Source organism: Aethina tumida, chromosome 2, assembly GCF_024364675.1.
Source record: "Aethina tumida isolate Nest 87 chromosome 2, icAetTumi1.1, whole genome shotgun sequence".
In the NCBI taxonomy this organism is placed as follows: domain Eukaryota; kingdom Metazoa; phylum Arthropoda; class Insecta; order Coleoptera; family Nitidulidae; genus Aethina; species Aethina tumida.
In genome coordinates, this window is record NC_065436.1 from 23,406,807 (window position 1) to 23,422,885 (window position 16,079).

At 26.6% G+C, this 16,079-nt stretch overlaps 1 protein-coding gene across 2 annotated transcripts; it reads right to left on the reverse strand.

The window, feature by feature from the left end:
* Positions 1 to 8,544: 8,544 nt before the first annotated feature.
* Positions 8,545 to 13,844, reverse strand: LOC109600037 (uncharacterized). 2 transcript variants are annotated; one of them, XM_049962919.1, is made up of 4 exons: positions 13,747 to 13,844; positions 13,652 to 13,688; positions 12,689 to 12,951; positions 8,545 to 8,589 (listed from the first exon to the last, which is right to left on the reverse strand). In XM_049962919.1, exons 1-4 carry the CDS (start codon positions 13,793 to 13,795, stop codon positions 8,585 to 8,587), a joined length of 354 nt encoding a protein of 117 aa, XP_049818876.1. In that variant the 5' UTR covers positions 13,796 to 13,844; the 3' UTR covers positions 8,545 to 8,584. The 2 variants fall into 2 exon arrangements, with proteins under 2 accessions (XP_049818876.1, XP_049818875.1); XM_049962918.1 differs by lacking the exon at positions 8,545 to 8,589 and having other exon boundaries at positions 12,669 to 12,951.
* Positions 13,845 to 16,079: the final 2,235 nt, after the last annotated feature.

The window sequence follows — 16,079 nt, forward strand, 5'->3', positions numbered from 1 at the left end:
AATTTTGGTAAGAATCAGACGCAGGTTTTCAATGCTTTTCACAAATTGTTCGTCGAGGTAACTAAAACAAAACAAATATTTAATATTCGTATTAAACCAATACTAATAATTTTTTTTATTAAAAATCATTGTTTCAACTTTTAACTTCTTTATTCAATCACATTCACACACAAAAAATTACTTAAATCTTTAATTTGGAAAAAATAAGACAAGCCTCTGTTTTTATTCGATGTTTAGACAATTTAATATTATTACTATCACACTAATGAGTATTTATATTTTAATTCTTAAACCGATTGCCTAAATATAATTTGAATAAAATGGATAACTTAATTTTATTGAGGTGGCTGTCAAAATTATTTAATTTAATTTAATTTAAAACTCGAACTTTTCATTTGTCTTTGTAAAGGTGCGAGAGGCATATACTAAGGTGAGTTGGAGAAAGATGGAAGAAGATGGGGCCAAATTGCGCCAGTCAAGTAGGCTGTGTAATTCTGTCGTCGCCATTCAACTGCTTTTTTTATAATTGCACTTTTGGATAGGGGAAGGGAAAATTTGCAATTTTGGGATTTGGCGATTTTTGATGTCTGAGAAGCATTTGAATAAGATTTGCAACGACAATTAGTATTTTTTATCAACTTGAACGAGGCGTTTGATAAGTTGAGGAGGAAGGTAAGCAAAGTTGTAACTAGTTATTAATAATTCTTACAATTAAAAATATACATATTAATAAATCTTTTAAATATATAATATTATAAAATAGCTGCTTGTTTCTGCATTTCGAGCATCATCAGATAGGACATAATTCAAAATTGTATCTCTGTAGTAGAAGTAGAATTTTGAAAATCCTATGACAAGCCTTACAATTTAAAATTACAATTTTGGGTTAGTAATTTAGAGGTCAGCTAGTCGCTGCATTTACGGCGAATACTATTCGCTGAGTAAATGCAGCCTTACACTAAGTTATAATTTACTAAAATCTAAATACTCTAATATCTGTAAATGAATTAAAATTATTAATTATTATGAATTTCCTTATGATAAAATGAACAAGGGAATTTGTTGGTCAATAATATGACGAACAAAAAGAGAATTTGTAGGCCAGAGATTTTGTTCAATAAATGTGAAGAAAATAAAACAAAAAAAATTTTCTTTTATTTATTTAAGCTGGAAGAGAGGACCTTATTAATATTATTTAAAAGACATAAATGTAAACAATATACCTGAAAATCAAACCAAATAAACATTTAACACAACTATATCATTAATTTATTTGAAGTGAAAAGAATGTCTGATCAGATTGGACAAAAAAAAAATAAAAATAAATCATTCCTGAAAATCATAAAAGATATCTTTTAAAATTTTTCAAAAACATATTTATATATAAATCAAATCATGATGCAAGAAGATTTGGAATTAAAATCAAGATGTTCAAAAACTTTGCAATTAGTCTCGTTCCAGAAATTAATCAAAAACCTTCAATTAATATCGTTTCATTGATAATTAAAATTTTGAATTTTAACCTTTAACGCCCTTTCCCTGTTGCATTATCGTCACTCCAGTAGTTGGTTGGGTCATCATGGTCCAGATGTGAACAGGTCGACGATCAACGAAGAAATGAACAAAAAATCTTCTCTCAATGTTTTAACCACAGAAAGAACTATTTAAAAATTCAAATATTATAATGCAAATATGATACCATGCATTTATTCTTACTAATACATTGATGCTATACTTATCCATGCCATGTTTGGATGAATTTATTCTTATGAACTGATCTATGCTATACTTATACATGCAAAATTTTATCCATGCATTTATTTTTAATTGATTGATACTCCCCTTTATCCAAGTAAAGTTTATTTATGCTGTAATTTTCTCAAATAATGCATCTTATACTCTATCCATGCAAAATTTTATCAATTTATACTCCACTTAATCCAAGTAGAGTTTATTTATGATGAAATTTTGTCATTTAATGCATGCTTTTATTCTTATAACTATCCATGCAATGGAATTTTGTCATTTAATGCATGCATTTATTCTTATAAACTATCCATGCAATGGAATTTTGTCATTTAGTGCATGCATTTATTCTTATAAATTATCCATGCAATGTTTGATCCATGCATTTATTTTTAATTGGTTGATACTTCACTTAATCCAAGTAGAGTTGATTAAATCTGAAATTCTGTCTTTTGAAGCATGCATTTATAATTACAAACTATCCATGCAAAGTTTTATCCATGCATTTAATTTTAAATGATTGATACTCCACATAATCCAAATAGAGTTGATTTATTCTGAAATTTTGTCTTTTAAAGAATGTATTAATACTTACAAACTATCCATGCAAAGTTTTATCCATGCATTTAATTTTAAATGATTGATACTCTACTTAATCCAAGTGGAGTTGATTTATTGTGAAATTCTGTCTTTTAAAGCATGAATTTATACTTACAAACTATACTTGCATTTATTTTCAAATGATTAATACTCCATTTAATCCAAGTAGAGTTGATTTATTCGGAAATTTTGTCTTTTAAAGAATGTATTAATACTTACAAACTATCCATGCAAAGTTTTATCCATGCATTTAATTTTAAATGATTGATACTCTACTTAATCCAAGTGGAGTTGATTTATTGTGAAATTCTGTCTTTTAAAGCATGCATTTATACTTACAAACTATACTTGCATTTATTTTCAAATGATTAATACTCCATTTAATCCAAGTAGAGTTGATTTATTCTGAAATTTTGTCTTTTAAAGAATGTATTAATACTTACAAACTATCCATGCAAAGTTTTATCCATGCATTTAATTTTAAATGATTGATACTCTACTTAATCCAAGTGGAGTTGATTTATTGTGAAATTCTGTCTTTTAAAGCATGAATTTTTACTTACAAACTATACTTGCATTTATTTTCAAATGATTAATACTCCATTTAATCCAAGTAGAGTTGATTTATTCTGAAATTTTGTCTTTTAAAAAATGCATTTATACTTACAAACAATTCATGCAAAATTTTATCCATGCATTTATTTTTACTCCACTTAATACAAGTATAGTTGATTTATTCTGAAATTCTGACGTAGACGCCACCCCACTGTTAACTGGTTCGAGAAGAACAAGTCCAATCTGAGGAAGATCGGAGATCTTCCTGGGGATGGATTGGACTTGCAGGTGTTGGATCCGTTAGCTCCCCACTACCACTGGCTTGTGGAGCGGTACTGAGCCCCAAGACCACGACAAGGTGGATCCGTCCTGGGGAAAATTCAAATATTGAATAGGAAAATTTTTAACGTCGACGTCAACCAATCAGGTGCACGGGATGAGTTGCCGCCATTGGCCGCCATTAGACGCCGTGTGAGTCAGACCAATCAGTCTGTTATCGAACGTCGTATCGATCGGTTAGGTGGGATGGGGTGTTGGTCCGCACCACCATACCCTCCAAGTTAATTCGGTTGTGCAACACGGTTTAGTGTAGTGATTCGTGTATTCAATTAGTGTTGTAATTAGTGCCATATTAGATATACTGGATGCAAGATTCATTATTATTCAATTATTTTATTTAAACGGCACATTAATGTTGTTCTTTTATTGCAATCATATTTTGAAATTACTTTATACCAATTCCTATATAGAAATATAAATTTAGTTAATTCCACTGAAACTTGAATACAATAATCACCATAAATATTTTTTATAATGTCGTTTATATAAGTACTAATTATACAGACCGACACCATAATTAAGAATAAGATATAGAGTAACTAGTTATTGGCTTGTTTTTATAATTACAGAAGTCGCTTGTAATATAAATAAATAATCAATTCTCAATCAATTCTCAATGTTTTAGCTGTTGAAAAAACAATTGAATGGTTAATAACAATTACAATAATAAATGATGCATTCATAAATCTTTGCATGCATAGTCTACAAGTACAAATGCATGCATGAAATGACAAAATTTCAGAATAAATCAACTCTACTTGGATTAAGTGGAGCATCAATCATTTAAAAATAAATGCATGGATGAAACTTTGCATGGGTAGTTTGTAAGTATAAATGCATTATTTAAAAGACAGAATTTCAGAATAAATCAACTCTACTTGGATTAAGTGGAGTATCAATCATTTAAAATTAAATGCATGGATAAAACTTTGCATGGATAGTTTGTAAGTATGAATGCATGCTTTAAAAGACAGAATTTCAGAATAAAGCAACTCTACTTGGATTAAGTGGAGTATCAATCATTTAAAAATAAATGCATGGATAAAATTTTGCATGAATAGTTTGTAAGTATAAATGCATTCTTTAAAAGACAGAATTTCAGAATAAAGCAACTCTACTTGGATTAAGTGGAGTATCAATCATTTAAAAATAAATGCATGGACAAAACTTTGCATGAATAGTTTATAAGAATAAAAGCATTCATTAAATGACAAAATTCCATTGCATGGATAGTTTATAAGAATAAATGCATGCATGAAATGACAAAATTTCAGAATAAATCAACTCTACTTGGTTTAAGTGGAGCATCAATCATTTAAAAATAAATGCATAGATAAAACTTTGCATGGATAGTTTGTAAGTATAAATGCATGCTTTAAAAGACTGAATTTCAGAATAAATCAACTCTATTTGGGTTAAGTGGAGTATCAATAATTTAAAAATAAATGCATGGACAAAACTTTGCATGAATAGTTTATAAGAATAAAAGCATTCATTAAATGACAAAATTCCATTGCATTTATAAGAATAAATGCATCCATTAAACTTCGCGTGGATAAGTATAACATCGATGTGTTAATAAGAATAAATGCATGATATGCGCATTATAATATTTGGGTTTTTAAATAGTTCTCTCTCTGGTTAAAACATTGAGAGAAGAATTTTTGTTCATTTCTTCGTTGATCGTCAAGACCTGTTCACATCTGGACCATGATGACCCAACCAACTATTGGAAAGACGATAAGGCAACAGGGAAAGGGCGTTAAAGGTTAAAATTCAAAATTTTTATTATCAATGAAACGATATTAATTGAAGGGTTTTGATTAATTTCAGGTAGGTCCGGAACGAGACTAGTTAATGCAAAGTAAGTGTTTAAACATATTGATTTTAAGTCCAAATCTTGCATCATGATTTGATTTATATATAAATATGGTTTTGAAAAATTTTAAAAGATATCTTTTATTAATTTCAGGAATGATTTTTTGTATTTTTTTTTTGTACAATCTGATCAGATTCTTTTCAGCTCAAATAAATTAATGATACAGTTGTGTTAAATGTTTGTTTGGTTTGATTTTCAGGTATATTGTTTACATTTATGTCTTTTAAATAATATTAATATCTTTTTCAGCTTAAATAAATAAAAGAACATTTTTTTTGTCTTATTTTCTTCACATTTATTGAACAAAATCTCTGGCCTACAAATTCCCTTTTTGTTCGTCATATTATTGACCAACAAATTCCCTTGTGTTCGTCAAATTTTTGGTCGACAAATTTCCATTTTGTTCATTTTTTGACTATATTTTTATTTGCAGGAATTCATAATAATTAATAATTTTAATTCATTTACAGATATTAGAGTATTTAGATTTTAGTAAATTATGACTTAGTGTAAGGCTGCATTTACTCAGCGAGTAGTATTCGCCGTAAATGCAGCGACAAGCTGACCTTCAAATTACTAACCCAAAATTGTAATTTTAAATTGTAAGGCTTGTCATAGGATTTTCAAAATTCTATTTCTACTACAGAGATACAATTTTGAATTATGTCCTATCTGATGACGCACGAAATGCAGAAACAAGTGGCTATTTTATAATATTATATATTTAAAACATTTATTAATATGTATATTTTTAAGAATTATTAATAACTAAGTTACAACTTTGCTTACCTTCCTCCTCAACTTATCAAACGCCTCGCTCAAGTTAATAAAAAATACTAATTGTCGCTGCAAATTTTATTCAAATGCTTCTCAGACATCAAAAATCGCAAAATCCCAAAATTGCAAATTTTCTCTTCTCCTATCCAAAAGTGCAATTATAAAAAAAGCAATTGAATGGCGACGACAGAATTACACAGCCTACTTGACTGGCGCAATTTGGCCCCATCTTCTTTCATCTTTCTCCAACTCACCTTAGTGAGAATAGAAACAAATTAATTAATTAAAAAACATTTTGTCTTAAATAATATTTTATTAATAAATTAAATAATTTCTGTTGGGTCGTAACAAATTAACAGCCACCTGTAACCCCATTTTATTCAAATTAATTTAGGCAATCGCTTTAAGAATTAAAATATAAATACTCTTTAGTCTGATATTAATAATATTGAGGTGTCTCAAAATATTAAATTAATTTTTTTATTAACCTAAAAAGAAATTTAAATAAAACAACATCAAATTTATTACTTTAAAATGACACAATTTAGTCACATTACATATTAACAAAGTTTATAACAAATTGTCCAAATCCGAATAAAAACAGAGGATGTTTATTTTAAAAGTTGAAATAATCATTTTTGATAAAAAAAATTATTAGAATTCAGTTAATACGAATATTAAATATTTGTTTGGTTATATTATAGATTATAAATATTTATATAATATAAATACTTACCCAAAGATTTACTTTATAAATAAATTTTGTATTTTGTATTTTACTAAAATTTAAATTATATTGTTTCATTATTAAAAAAAAATAGTATGTAAATAGTAATTAAAACATATACTTTATTGATAAGAAAATTTTTGCATTTTGTAGTACTATAACCATAAGTTAAATTTAGTAAAAATTGTTTAAAATAAATATAAAACGTATGATTACAAATTTCCGTTTTCTTTATTAATTGTAATCATATTTAGATATAGATATATAAACATGTGCGTCCACGTCAGTTGTGTTCCGATTCAGAAACCTCCAAAGGTGTCGAACGTGTCTAACGAGAATGGTCACATTGCTCAGTTACTCCACGATTGTATTCCGTCACGTGATGTACATCAAGTGACGGAGTGTTTGAAGGCACATCTTCACTATTTTTTTATTGGAATTTTTTTAACACATTACTAGATTTGTACACCAACAAAGATTCTGACTTTAGTAAATCCTTCAGTGATGTCGAAAGGTTCTAGCATAAGCTAGATGCTTTCCACAATTATATTTTTTGTATGTCAATATAGCGAATTAAAGATATTTGTCTTTTACGTTTAAAGAAATGTTACATCCAATGATTATTTTATTATTCTAAAATATTATTATTTTAATTACTTACTCATATACATATAAATAGTGTTTTCTACGCTATTTTTAGAGGTTGAATTATAGAAAAAAATGTTTTTACATAAGAGTGTTATATTCAAAACAATATTTAACTTGTTTCTGTGTTTATAATGGACAACAGCCTGATAATCAAATATATTGATTGGGGAAAACCGTATTTTAGCAGTTGCAGTTTGTGTTTTGGGAGTCGGATTTACATGTTCAGTAGGGTCAGCATTGAGCAACCGAATTTCAGGTGCAGTTCTACCACCAATTGTAAGGTCTTATGTTGCTATTAAGAAGAATGTGAGCCACGGTCAAATGGTCACTATGTTGTGCAAAGACAATTAACAAAGTAACTAACTAAGTATACTAATTATATTTCTATTATAAACTAAATTAAAATAAGAAAACGAAAGCCTATTTGAATTTTATAACATAATAATGTCAACCGAAGTAAGAAGTACAAGTAGTTGCTTTATACGTATTATTTACAATGAATACAAACCTTAAATCCACTTAGTTATCATTCACGATACTTACTTTCTTAATAATCAATATTTTTCAATTGAAAACAAAAGATTAATATGCAAAAACTGAAGAAATATATTAAAAAAGGCATCAATTAGCTACTTAACTATGAGTAAGTAAGTTATTGTCATGAAATAATTTTGAAATTAAAAGTGAATATTTTATATTTGGTTATGGATAACTTGAATTATTTTGAATAAACAATTAATTGTCATGATTGCGAGTAAAATCTAAAGTTTATGTTTGAGTTTACATTCTGGCAGATTCTTTCTATAAAGAATTATAATTTTTTAAATAATAATTTAAAAGTTTGCACTTTTTCTGAGAACATCCGTGGACATACTTACATGTATATATACTGATTTTAACAAGTTGTTTTTTTACCATTCAATAACAATAATTATTTCATCTTTCAGGATATGTATTAATATGTAAGCTTAAGTAATGAGTAGGAATTTTGTTTCACAGGTACATACTTTAAATTTAAAAATCATGAAAATAATTTTATTTTATTGTTAAATTTTTAGAATCCACCAAACTGAACGATTTCTGTTGCCCATTGCTTGCCTCTATTGAAGATTAAATTCTACTCCTAAAAAACAAACTGCAACTGCTGAAATACGGTTTTCGCCAGTCAAAATTTTTGATTATCCGACTGTTGTCCATTATAAGCATAGCATTTCGATGTATAAAAATAAGTAATTGAAATAATAATAACATTTTAGAAATAATAAAACAATCATTGCATGCAATATTTCTTTAATTGTAAAAGACTAATGTCTTTACTTCGATGTTTTGCTCATACAATAATTATAATTGTGGAAAGCATTTAACATTATACTAAATCCCGTTCATATTTACTGAAATAGATATGTATTTATGTAATGCTCTGTTACTACAAACTGAATATACACATGTTTATTAATATATGTAGAAAATAAAATAGTTTTATAAGAATATTTTGAAAAAAGTAAACACATCTTAAGGACGATAAAATTAATGCGTCTTTGATAATCATATGAGTCGGACATGTTCGGAAGAGGTGTGCTATGAAAGTTTTTTTACATATTAAAAATGTAATATCTCGAAAATTGTAGAAAATAAATCTGTGTATATATGCATAATGTAATACATGATTGTATTCGATGAAAAAAAAATTTTTGAGTTTCAAAATTCTAAAAATTTTTTTGTCTTACTTGCACCTCCATAAAATTCTTTAAACATTTAGTATTCCGAAGATGGTAACCACTTCAAAACATCGATCTCGTTGCTGGGAATCCGCTTTTTAATTACATTTGAAGAAAGTGATCGATCCACAGAACCCGCTATTTTGTTTACAAGTTCACTTCGTTTCCCATCACTTTTGACACTTTCTTTAAGAACAACACTATTAGTTGGAGCATAGAAAAACTCTTTGCATATGATGCCACGGATTATGTTTCCAAAATTTTGAAAATATAATTTCAGTTACTTAACACTTTAAAACTATTTTATCTTCAATCAATAATTCTGCTCACAATTTTAGGTAATAGAATTTTCTTTTACTCTACATATATCAACTACATGTATAAATTACTACTACATATTAAATTAATTAAAAATAACTTACTCAACTTCGGGACCTCAAGCTTCTCCGAAAACCAAACCTAAAATATATTAAAAAAAATATATGTGAAAGTTGATCAAATATAAATATTTTTTTTACCAGTCATGGTGGCCACCAGAAGAAATATGGATATACCTTTAAATAACATGTTTATGTATCTATATAAAATTTTTATTTGTGAGACTTTTTATAGTGAACATCCCTCATTATTTTAAAAGATAACTACGAATAACCATCGTTAATATAAAAAAGTAATAAATTACTACATAGTTAAACCTAAATTGACATCTCATTACTTAAGCTTAGATATTAATAAATATCCTGAATAATGAAACAATTATATTCATTTAAATTTTTATTTTTGTACGGTAAGAAAATATTTTTTTAAAATGATACATAAAAAAAATGAAAATTATAAATTAAAATGTTTGGTTTAAAAACATATATAAAGGTATATTAAACAAATCAGCATATATACATGTCAGTATCTCCACGGATGTTTTCAAGAAAAGTATAAACTTTTATATTATTTTATAAAAATAATAATACTTTATAGAAAGAATCTGCTAGAATGTTAACTCAAACGTTAACTTAAGATTTTGCTCGCAATTAATTGTTTATTTAAAATAATTCAAGTTATCCATAACCAAATATAAAATATTTACTTTTAATTTCAAAACTAATTTATGACAATAACTTACTTACTCATAGTTAGGTAATTGATTAATTAATTGATACCTTTTTTACCATATTTCTTCAGTTTTTGTATATTAATCTTTTGTCTTCAATTGAAAAATATTGATTACTAAGAAAGTAAGTATCGTGAATGATTACTAAATGTATTTAACGTTTGTATTCATTGTACATAATACGTAAAAAGCAACCATTTGTACTTCTTCTGGTTAAGCATTCCTATGTTAGCTTCTGCTGTGTTTACTCAATGAATCGGTATTACATATCAAAAAAGTCTAAACAGTTACTACAAAATTCGTGTTCGTGACTTAACATTTCTATGGGCACCGTCATTTTACTTTGCTCATGTGACTCATTGTTCCAGAGAAAACTTTCTTCCATTAATTTTGCCGATATAACAGACATTAGGACACATGATGAACAAAATTGATTTTCAAATTACCGAATAGCTGTTTAAGAACATGATTTGAAAAACAATCATTGCAACTTAATATTTACGCTGACAAAAGATATTGTTATTTTCTCAATAATGCATCAACTGAATTAAAATAAGAAAGCGAAAACCTATTTAAGATCGTAACATAATTAAGAGATTTAAAAGAATGAAATTGAAATTTTAAGGGGATGAAAAATTCACTAGATATTAATTTTGTTTTAAGCATGCTAACAAATGAATTCGATTTTAATCAGTCAATAAAAACAGCAAAACTTATTCTGAAAATGCCAAATAAATAACATATTTTCCCCAAAAACAGTAATTTAATATGCCATCAGATATTAGGTAAGTATTTATCAAATTTCTGTATACTATAATTTAGTTATGAGAATCAACCTAAGAAAACTCAATTCTAATAAACCTAATAATAAAAACCAACATTGAAGAGTATATGCTAGATTAAAACGTCTTAACCAACATTACCATAGATTTTAAGAATATATTTTTTATTATTTCTATCAAAAATAAAAATTAATTATAAGCTTACCAATCCTAATATTAATTATATAAAAATAGAAATAAAATTTGAACAAATAATTTCACTCAACATTTCATTCTGATCAGGAAAATTATATAAAGAGTAAAACAATATTTTATTTTTATTTACTCATAAGTAACAACATACAATTCGAATGATTAGTGTTTTAGTCATGTAAATTTAGACCGCAAATCAAATCACAATAACCCCCTTTATACCAAATATCATCACTACCTTTTGAAAATAAAAAAAATGTCCAACAAAATAATTTATTCATTATTGTATTTGCCGTTATCGCACCAAGATATAGTAAATCTGCGCTTGTTTGTCCCATACTTGTAAATGTATTTAAATTGGGAATTATAAAAGTATTGAAATAAAATATTCATTTTCTTAATAATCAATGTTTTTCAATTAAAAACAAAATTAGTTCTGCCCTTCTTCCTATTCCCTATATATCCTCGAAGTTATTGAAATTTTTTAATAAATCGTGTTTCATTCATGTACTGCAGAGTAAAGGTGTAATAAAAAACGTGACTGACCTACAGATTCCATTTTAGCATGAGGATTTTCGTTGGGTCAAATATGACAACTGTGAAAATTATCAACTCCATTTCGGTTGAACTATCTATAAAAATAATTTGGGAACTAAAACCAAGATCTTCAGAAATTTGGAATAAAATTTCGTATATATAGTATAGGTACACAGTAGTTTTGAGGTCTCTGATTCTGAATTGAGAGATATTTTAAATAAACCTTTACTGTTTTCACATTACCGAATAGTTATATGAAAACATGATTAATTGCAACTTCATATTTGCGATGGCAAATGATATTATTCAATAGTGAATAAATTAAATTAAAATAAGAAAACGTTCAAGTAGTTGCTATATACGTATTATTGTACAATGAATACAAACCTTAAATTCACTCATCATTCACGTTACTTACTTTCTTAGTAATCAATATTTTTCAATCGAAAAGATTAATATGCAAAAAACTGAAGAAATATGGTAAAAAAGGTATCAATTAGCTAGTCATTGTCATAAATTAATTTTGAAATTAAAAGTAAATGTTTTATATTTGGTTACGGATAACTTGAATTATTTTGAATAAACAATCAATTGTCATGATTGCGAGCAAAATCTTAAGTTTATGTTTGAGTTAACATTCTAGTAAATTCTTTCTATAAAGAATTATTATTTTTTAAATAATAATATAAAAGAAAGTTTTTGAAACCAAACATTTTAATTTATAATTATTTTATTGTTAAATTATTAGGATCCACCAAACTTAACGATTTCTGTTGCCCATTGCCTGCCTCAATTGAATATTAAATTCTACTCCCAAAAAACAATCTGCAACTGCTGAAATACGGTTTTCGCCAGTCAAATTTTTTGATTATCCGACTGAAATAAGTTAAATATTGTTTTAAATTGTTTTATCCTTATGTAAAAATATTTTTTTCTATCAAGTTATATAAATAGAGTAGCGTAGAAAACACCATTTCTATGCATATAAATAAGTAATTAAAACAATAATAACATTTTAGAAATAATAAAACAAACATTGCATGTAACATTTCTTTAATTGAAAAGACTAATGTCTTTACGTTGCTATTTTGCTCATACAATAATTATAATTGTGGAAAGCATCTAGTTTTATGCTAGAACCTTTTATTGAATCATTGTAGGATCTACCAAAGTTGGTATCTTTGTTGGTGTACAATTTTATTAACGTGTTCAAAAAACTCCGATAGAAAAAATATTGAATATGTGCGTCGAAACACACCCTCACTTGATTTACAATAGTGGAATAACTGAGTTTGCCGGCTTGCAAGGCTTTGTTTATTTTTTCCAAATCCCGTTCATATTTACTGAAATAGATATGTATTTATGTAATGCTCTGTTAGTACAAAGTGAATATACACATGTTTATTAATATATGTAGAAAATAAAAGTAAACACATCTTAAGGACGATAAAATTAATGCGTCTTTGATAATCATATGAGTCGGACATGTTCGGAAGAGGTGTGCTATGAAAGTTTTTTTACATATTAAAAATGTAATATCTCGAAAATAAATATGTGTATATATGTGTAATGTAATACATGATTATATTCGATGAGTTTTAAAATACTAAACATTTTTTTGTCTTACTTGCACCTTCATAAAAATTTTTAAACATTTAGTATTCTGAAGATGGTAACCGCTTCAAAACTTCGATCTCGTTGCTGGGAACCCGCTTTTTAACTATATTTGAAGAAAGTGATCGATCCACAGAACCCGCTATTTTGTCTACTAGTTCACCTTGTTTCTCATCACTGTTGACACTTTCTTTAAGAACAACACTATTAGTTAGAGCATAGATAAACTCTTTGCATCTGATGCCACGAATTATGTTTCCAAAATTTTGAAAATATAATTTCAGTTATTTAAAACTTTCATATACGTTATTTTATCTCCAGTCAATAACCCTTCTCACAATTTTAGGTAATAGATTTTTTTTTACTCTACATATATCAACTACATGTATAAATTCCTACTACATATAAAATTAATTGAAAATAACTTACTCAACTTCGGGGCCCCAAGCTTCTCCGAAAGCCAAACCTAAAATATATTAAAAAACATATATGTGAAATTTGATCAAATATAAATATTTTTTTACCAATCATGATGGTCAGAAGAAGAAATACGGATATACCTTTAAATAACATGTTTATGTATCTATATAAAATTTTTATTTGTGAGGCTTTTTATAGTGAACATCCCTCATTATTTTAAAAGATAACTACGTATAATCATCGTTAATATAAAAAAAGTAATAAATTACTATATAGTTAAACCTAAATTGACATCTCATTACTTAAGCTTAGATATTAATAAATATCCTGAATAATGAAACAATTATATTCATTTATATTTTTATTTTTGTATGGTAAGAAAATATTTTTTTAAAATAATACTTCAGAAAAAAAGAAAATTATAAATTAAAATGTTTGGTTTCAAAAACATATATAAAGGTATATTAAACAAATCAGCATATATACATGTCAGTATCTCCACGGATGTTTTCAAAAAAAGCATAAACTTTTATATTATTATATAAAAAATAATAATTCTTTATAGAAAGAATCTGCTAGAATGTTAACTCAAACGTAAACTTAAGATTTTGCTCGCAATTAATTGTTTATTCAAAATAATTCAAGTTATCCATAACCAAATATAAAATATTTACTTTTAATTTCAAAATTATGACAATAACTCATAGATAAGTAATTGATTAATTAATTGATACATTTTTTACCATATTTCTTCGGTTTTTGCATATTAATCTTTTGTTTTCAATTGAAAAATATTGATTATTAAGAATGATCACTAAATGGATTTAAGGTTTGTATTCATTGTACATAATACGTAAAAAGCAACTACTTGTACTTCTTCTGATTAAGCATTCCAATGTTAGCTTCTGCTATGTTTACTCAATGAATCGGTATTACAATCAAGAAAGTCTAAACAGTTACCACAAAATTCGTGTTCGTGACTTAACATTTCTATGGGCACCGTCAGTCATTTTACTTTGCTCGTGTGCCTCATTGTTCCAGGGAAAACTCTCTTCCATTGATTTTGCCGATATAACAGACATTAGGAAACATGATGAACAAAATTGATTTTCAAATTACCGAATAGTTGTTTGAAAACATGATTTGAAAAACAATCATTGCAACTTAATATTTACGCTGGCAAAAGATATTGTTATTCTCTCAATAGTGAATCAACTGAATTAAAATAAGAAAACGAAAACCTATTTGAGATCGTTACATAAATAAAAGATTTAAAAGAATGAATATGAAATTTTAAGGTAATGAAAAATTCTCTAGGTATTAATTTTGTTTTAAGCATGCTAACAAATGAATTCGATTTTAATCAATCAATAAAATCAGCAAAACTTATTCTGAAAATGCCAAACAAATAACATACTTAAAAAACAGTAATTTAATATAGCATCAGATATTAGGTAAGTATTTATCAAATTTCTGTATGCCACAATTTAGTTATGAGAATCAACCTAATAATCCAAGCCTTTAAAATCAATTCTAATAATAAAAACCAACATTGAAGAGTATATGCTAGATTAAAACGTCTTAACCAACATTACCATGGATTTTAAGAATATATTTTTTATTATCACTATCAAAAATAAAAATTAATTATATGCTTACAAATCCTAATATTAATTATATAAAAATAGAAATAATATTTGAACAAATAATTCCATTCAACATTTCATTCTGATGAGGAAAATTATATAAAGAACAAAAACAATATTTTATTTTTGTTTACTCATAAATAACAACATATTGTACAATTAGAATGATTAGTGTTTTAGTCATGTAAATTTAGACCGCAAATCAAATCACAATAACCCCCTTTATACCAAATATCATCACTACCTTTTGAAAATAAAAAAAATGTCCAACAAAATAATTTATTCATTATTGTATTTGCCGTTATCGCACCAAGATATAGTAAATCTGCGCTTGTTTGTCCCATACTTGTAAATGTATTTAAATTGGGAATTATAAAAGTATTGAAATAAAATATTCATTTTCTTAATAATCAATGTTTTTCAATTAAAAACAAAATATTAATAAAAACTGAAGAAATATGGTAAAAATTGTAGTTATGCCCTCCTTCCTATTCAAGATTTCCCCACATTGCCTCGAAGTTGTTGAAACATTTTATTAAATCTTGTTTCATTCGTGTACTGCAGAAAGTTTACCCACCCAAATAAAAAACGTGCCTGACCTCCAGATTTCATTTTAGCATGAGCATTTTCGTTGGGTCAAATATGATAACCCGGGAAAATTATCAACCCCATTCCGGTTGAACTATCTATAAAAATAATTTGGGAACTAAAACCAAGGTCTTCAGAAATTTGGAATAAAATTTCGTATATATATAGTATAGGTACACAGTAGTTTTGAGGTCTCTGATTCT

Coding starts and splice junctions, on each gene's coding strand:
- LOC109600037 (XM_049962919.1), bottom strand. CDS start 13,795: ATGTTATTTAAAGGTATATCCGTATTTCTTCTTCTGACCATCATGATT. Junction 13,689..13,746: donor TCTTCTGACCATCATGATTG/GTAAAAAAATAT, acceptor AATATATTTTAG/GTTTGGCTTTCGGAGAAGCT. Junction 12,952..13,651: donor GCTTGGGGCCCCGAAGTTGA/GTAAGTTATTTT, acceptor TATCTATTTCAG/TAAATATGAACGGGATTTGG.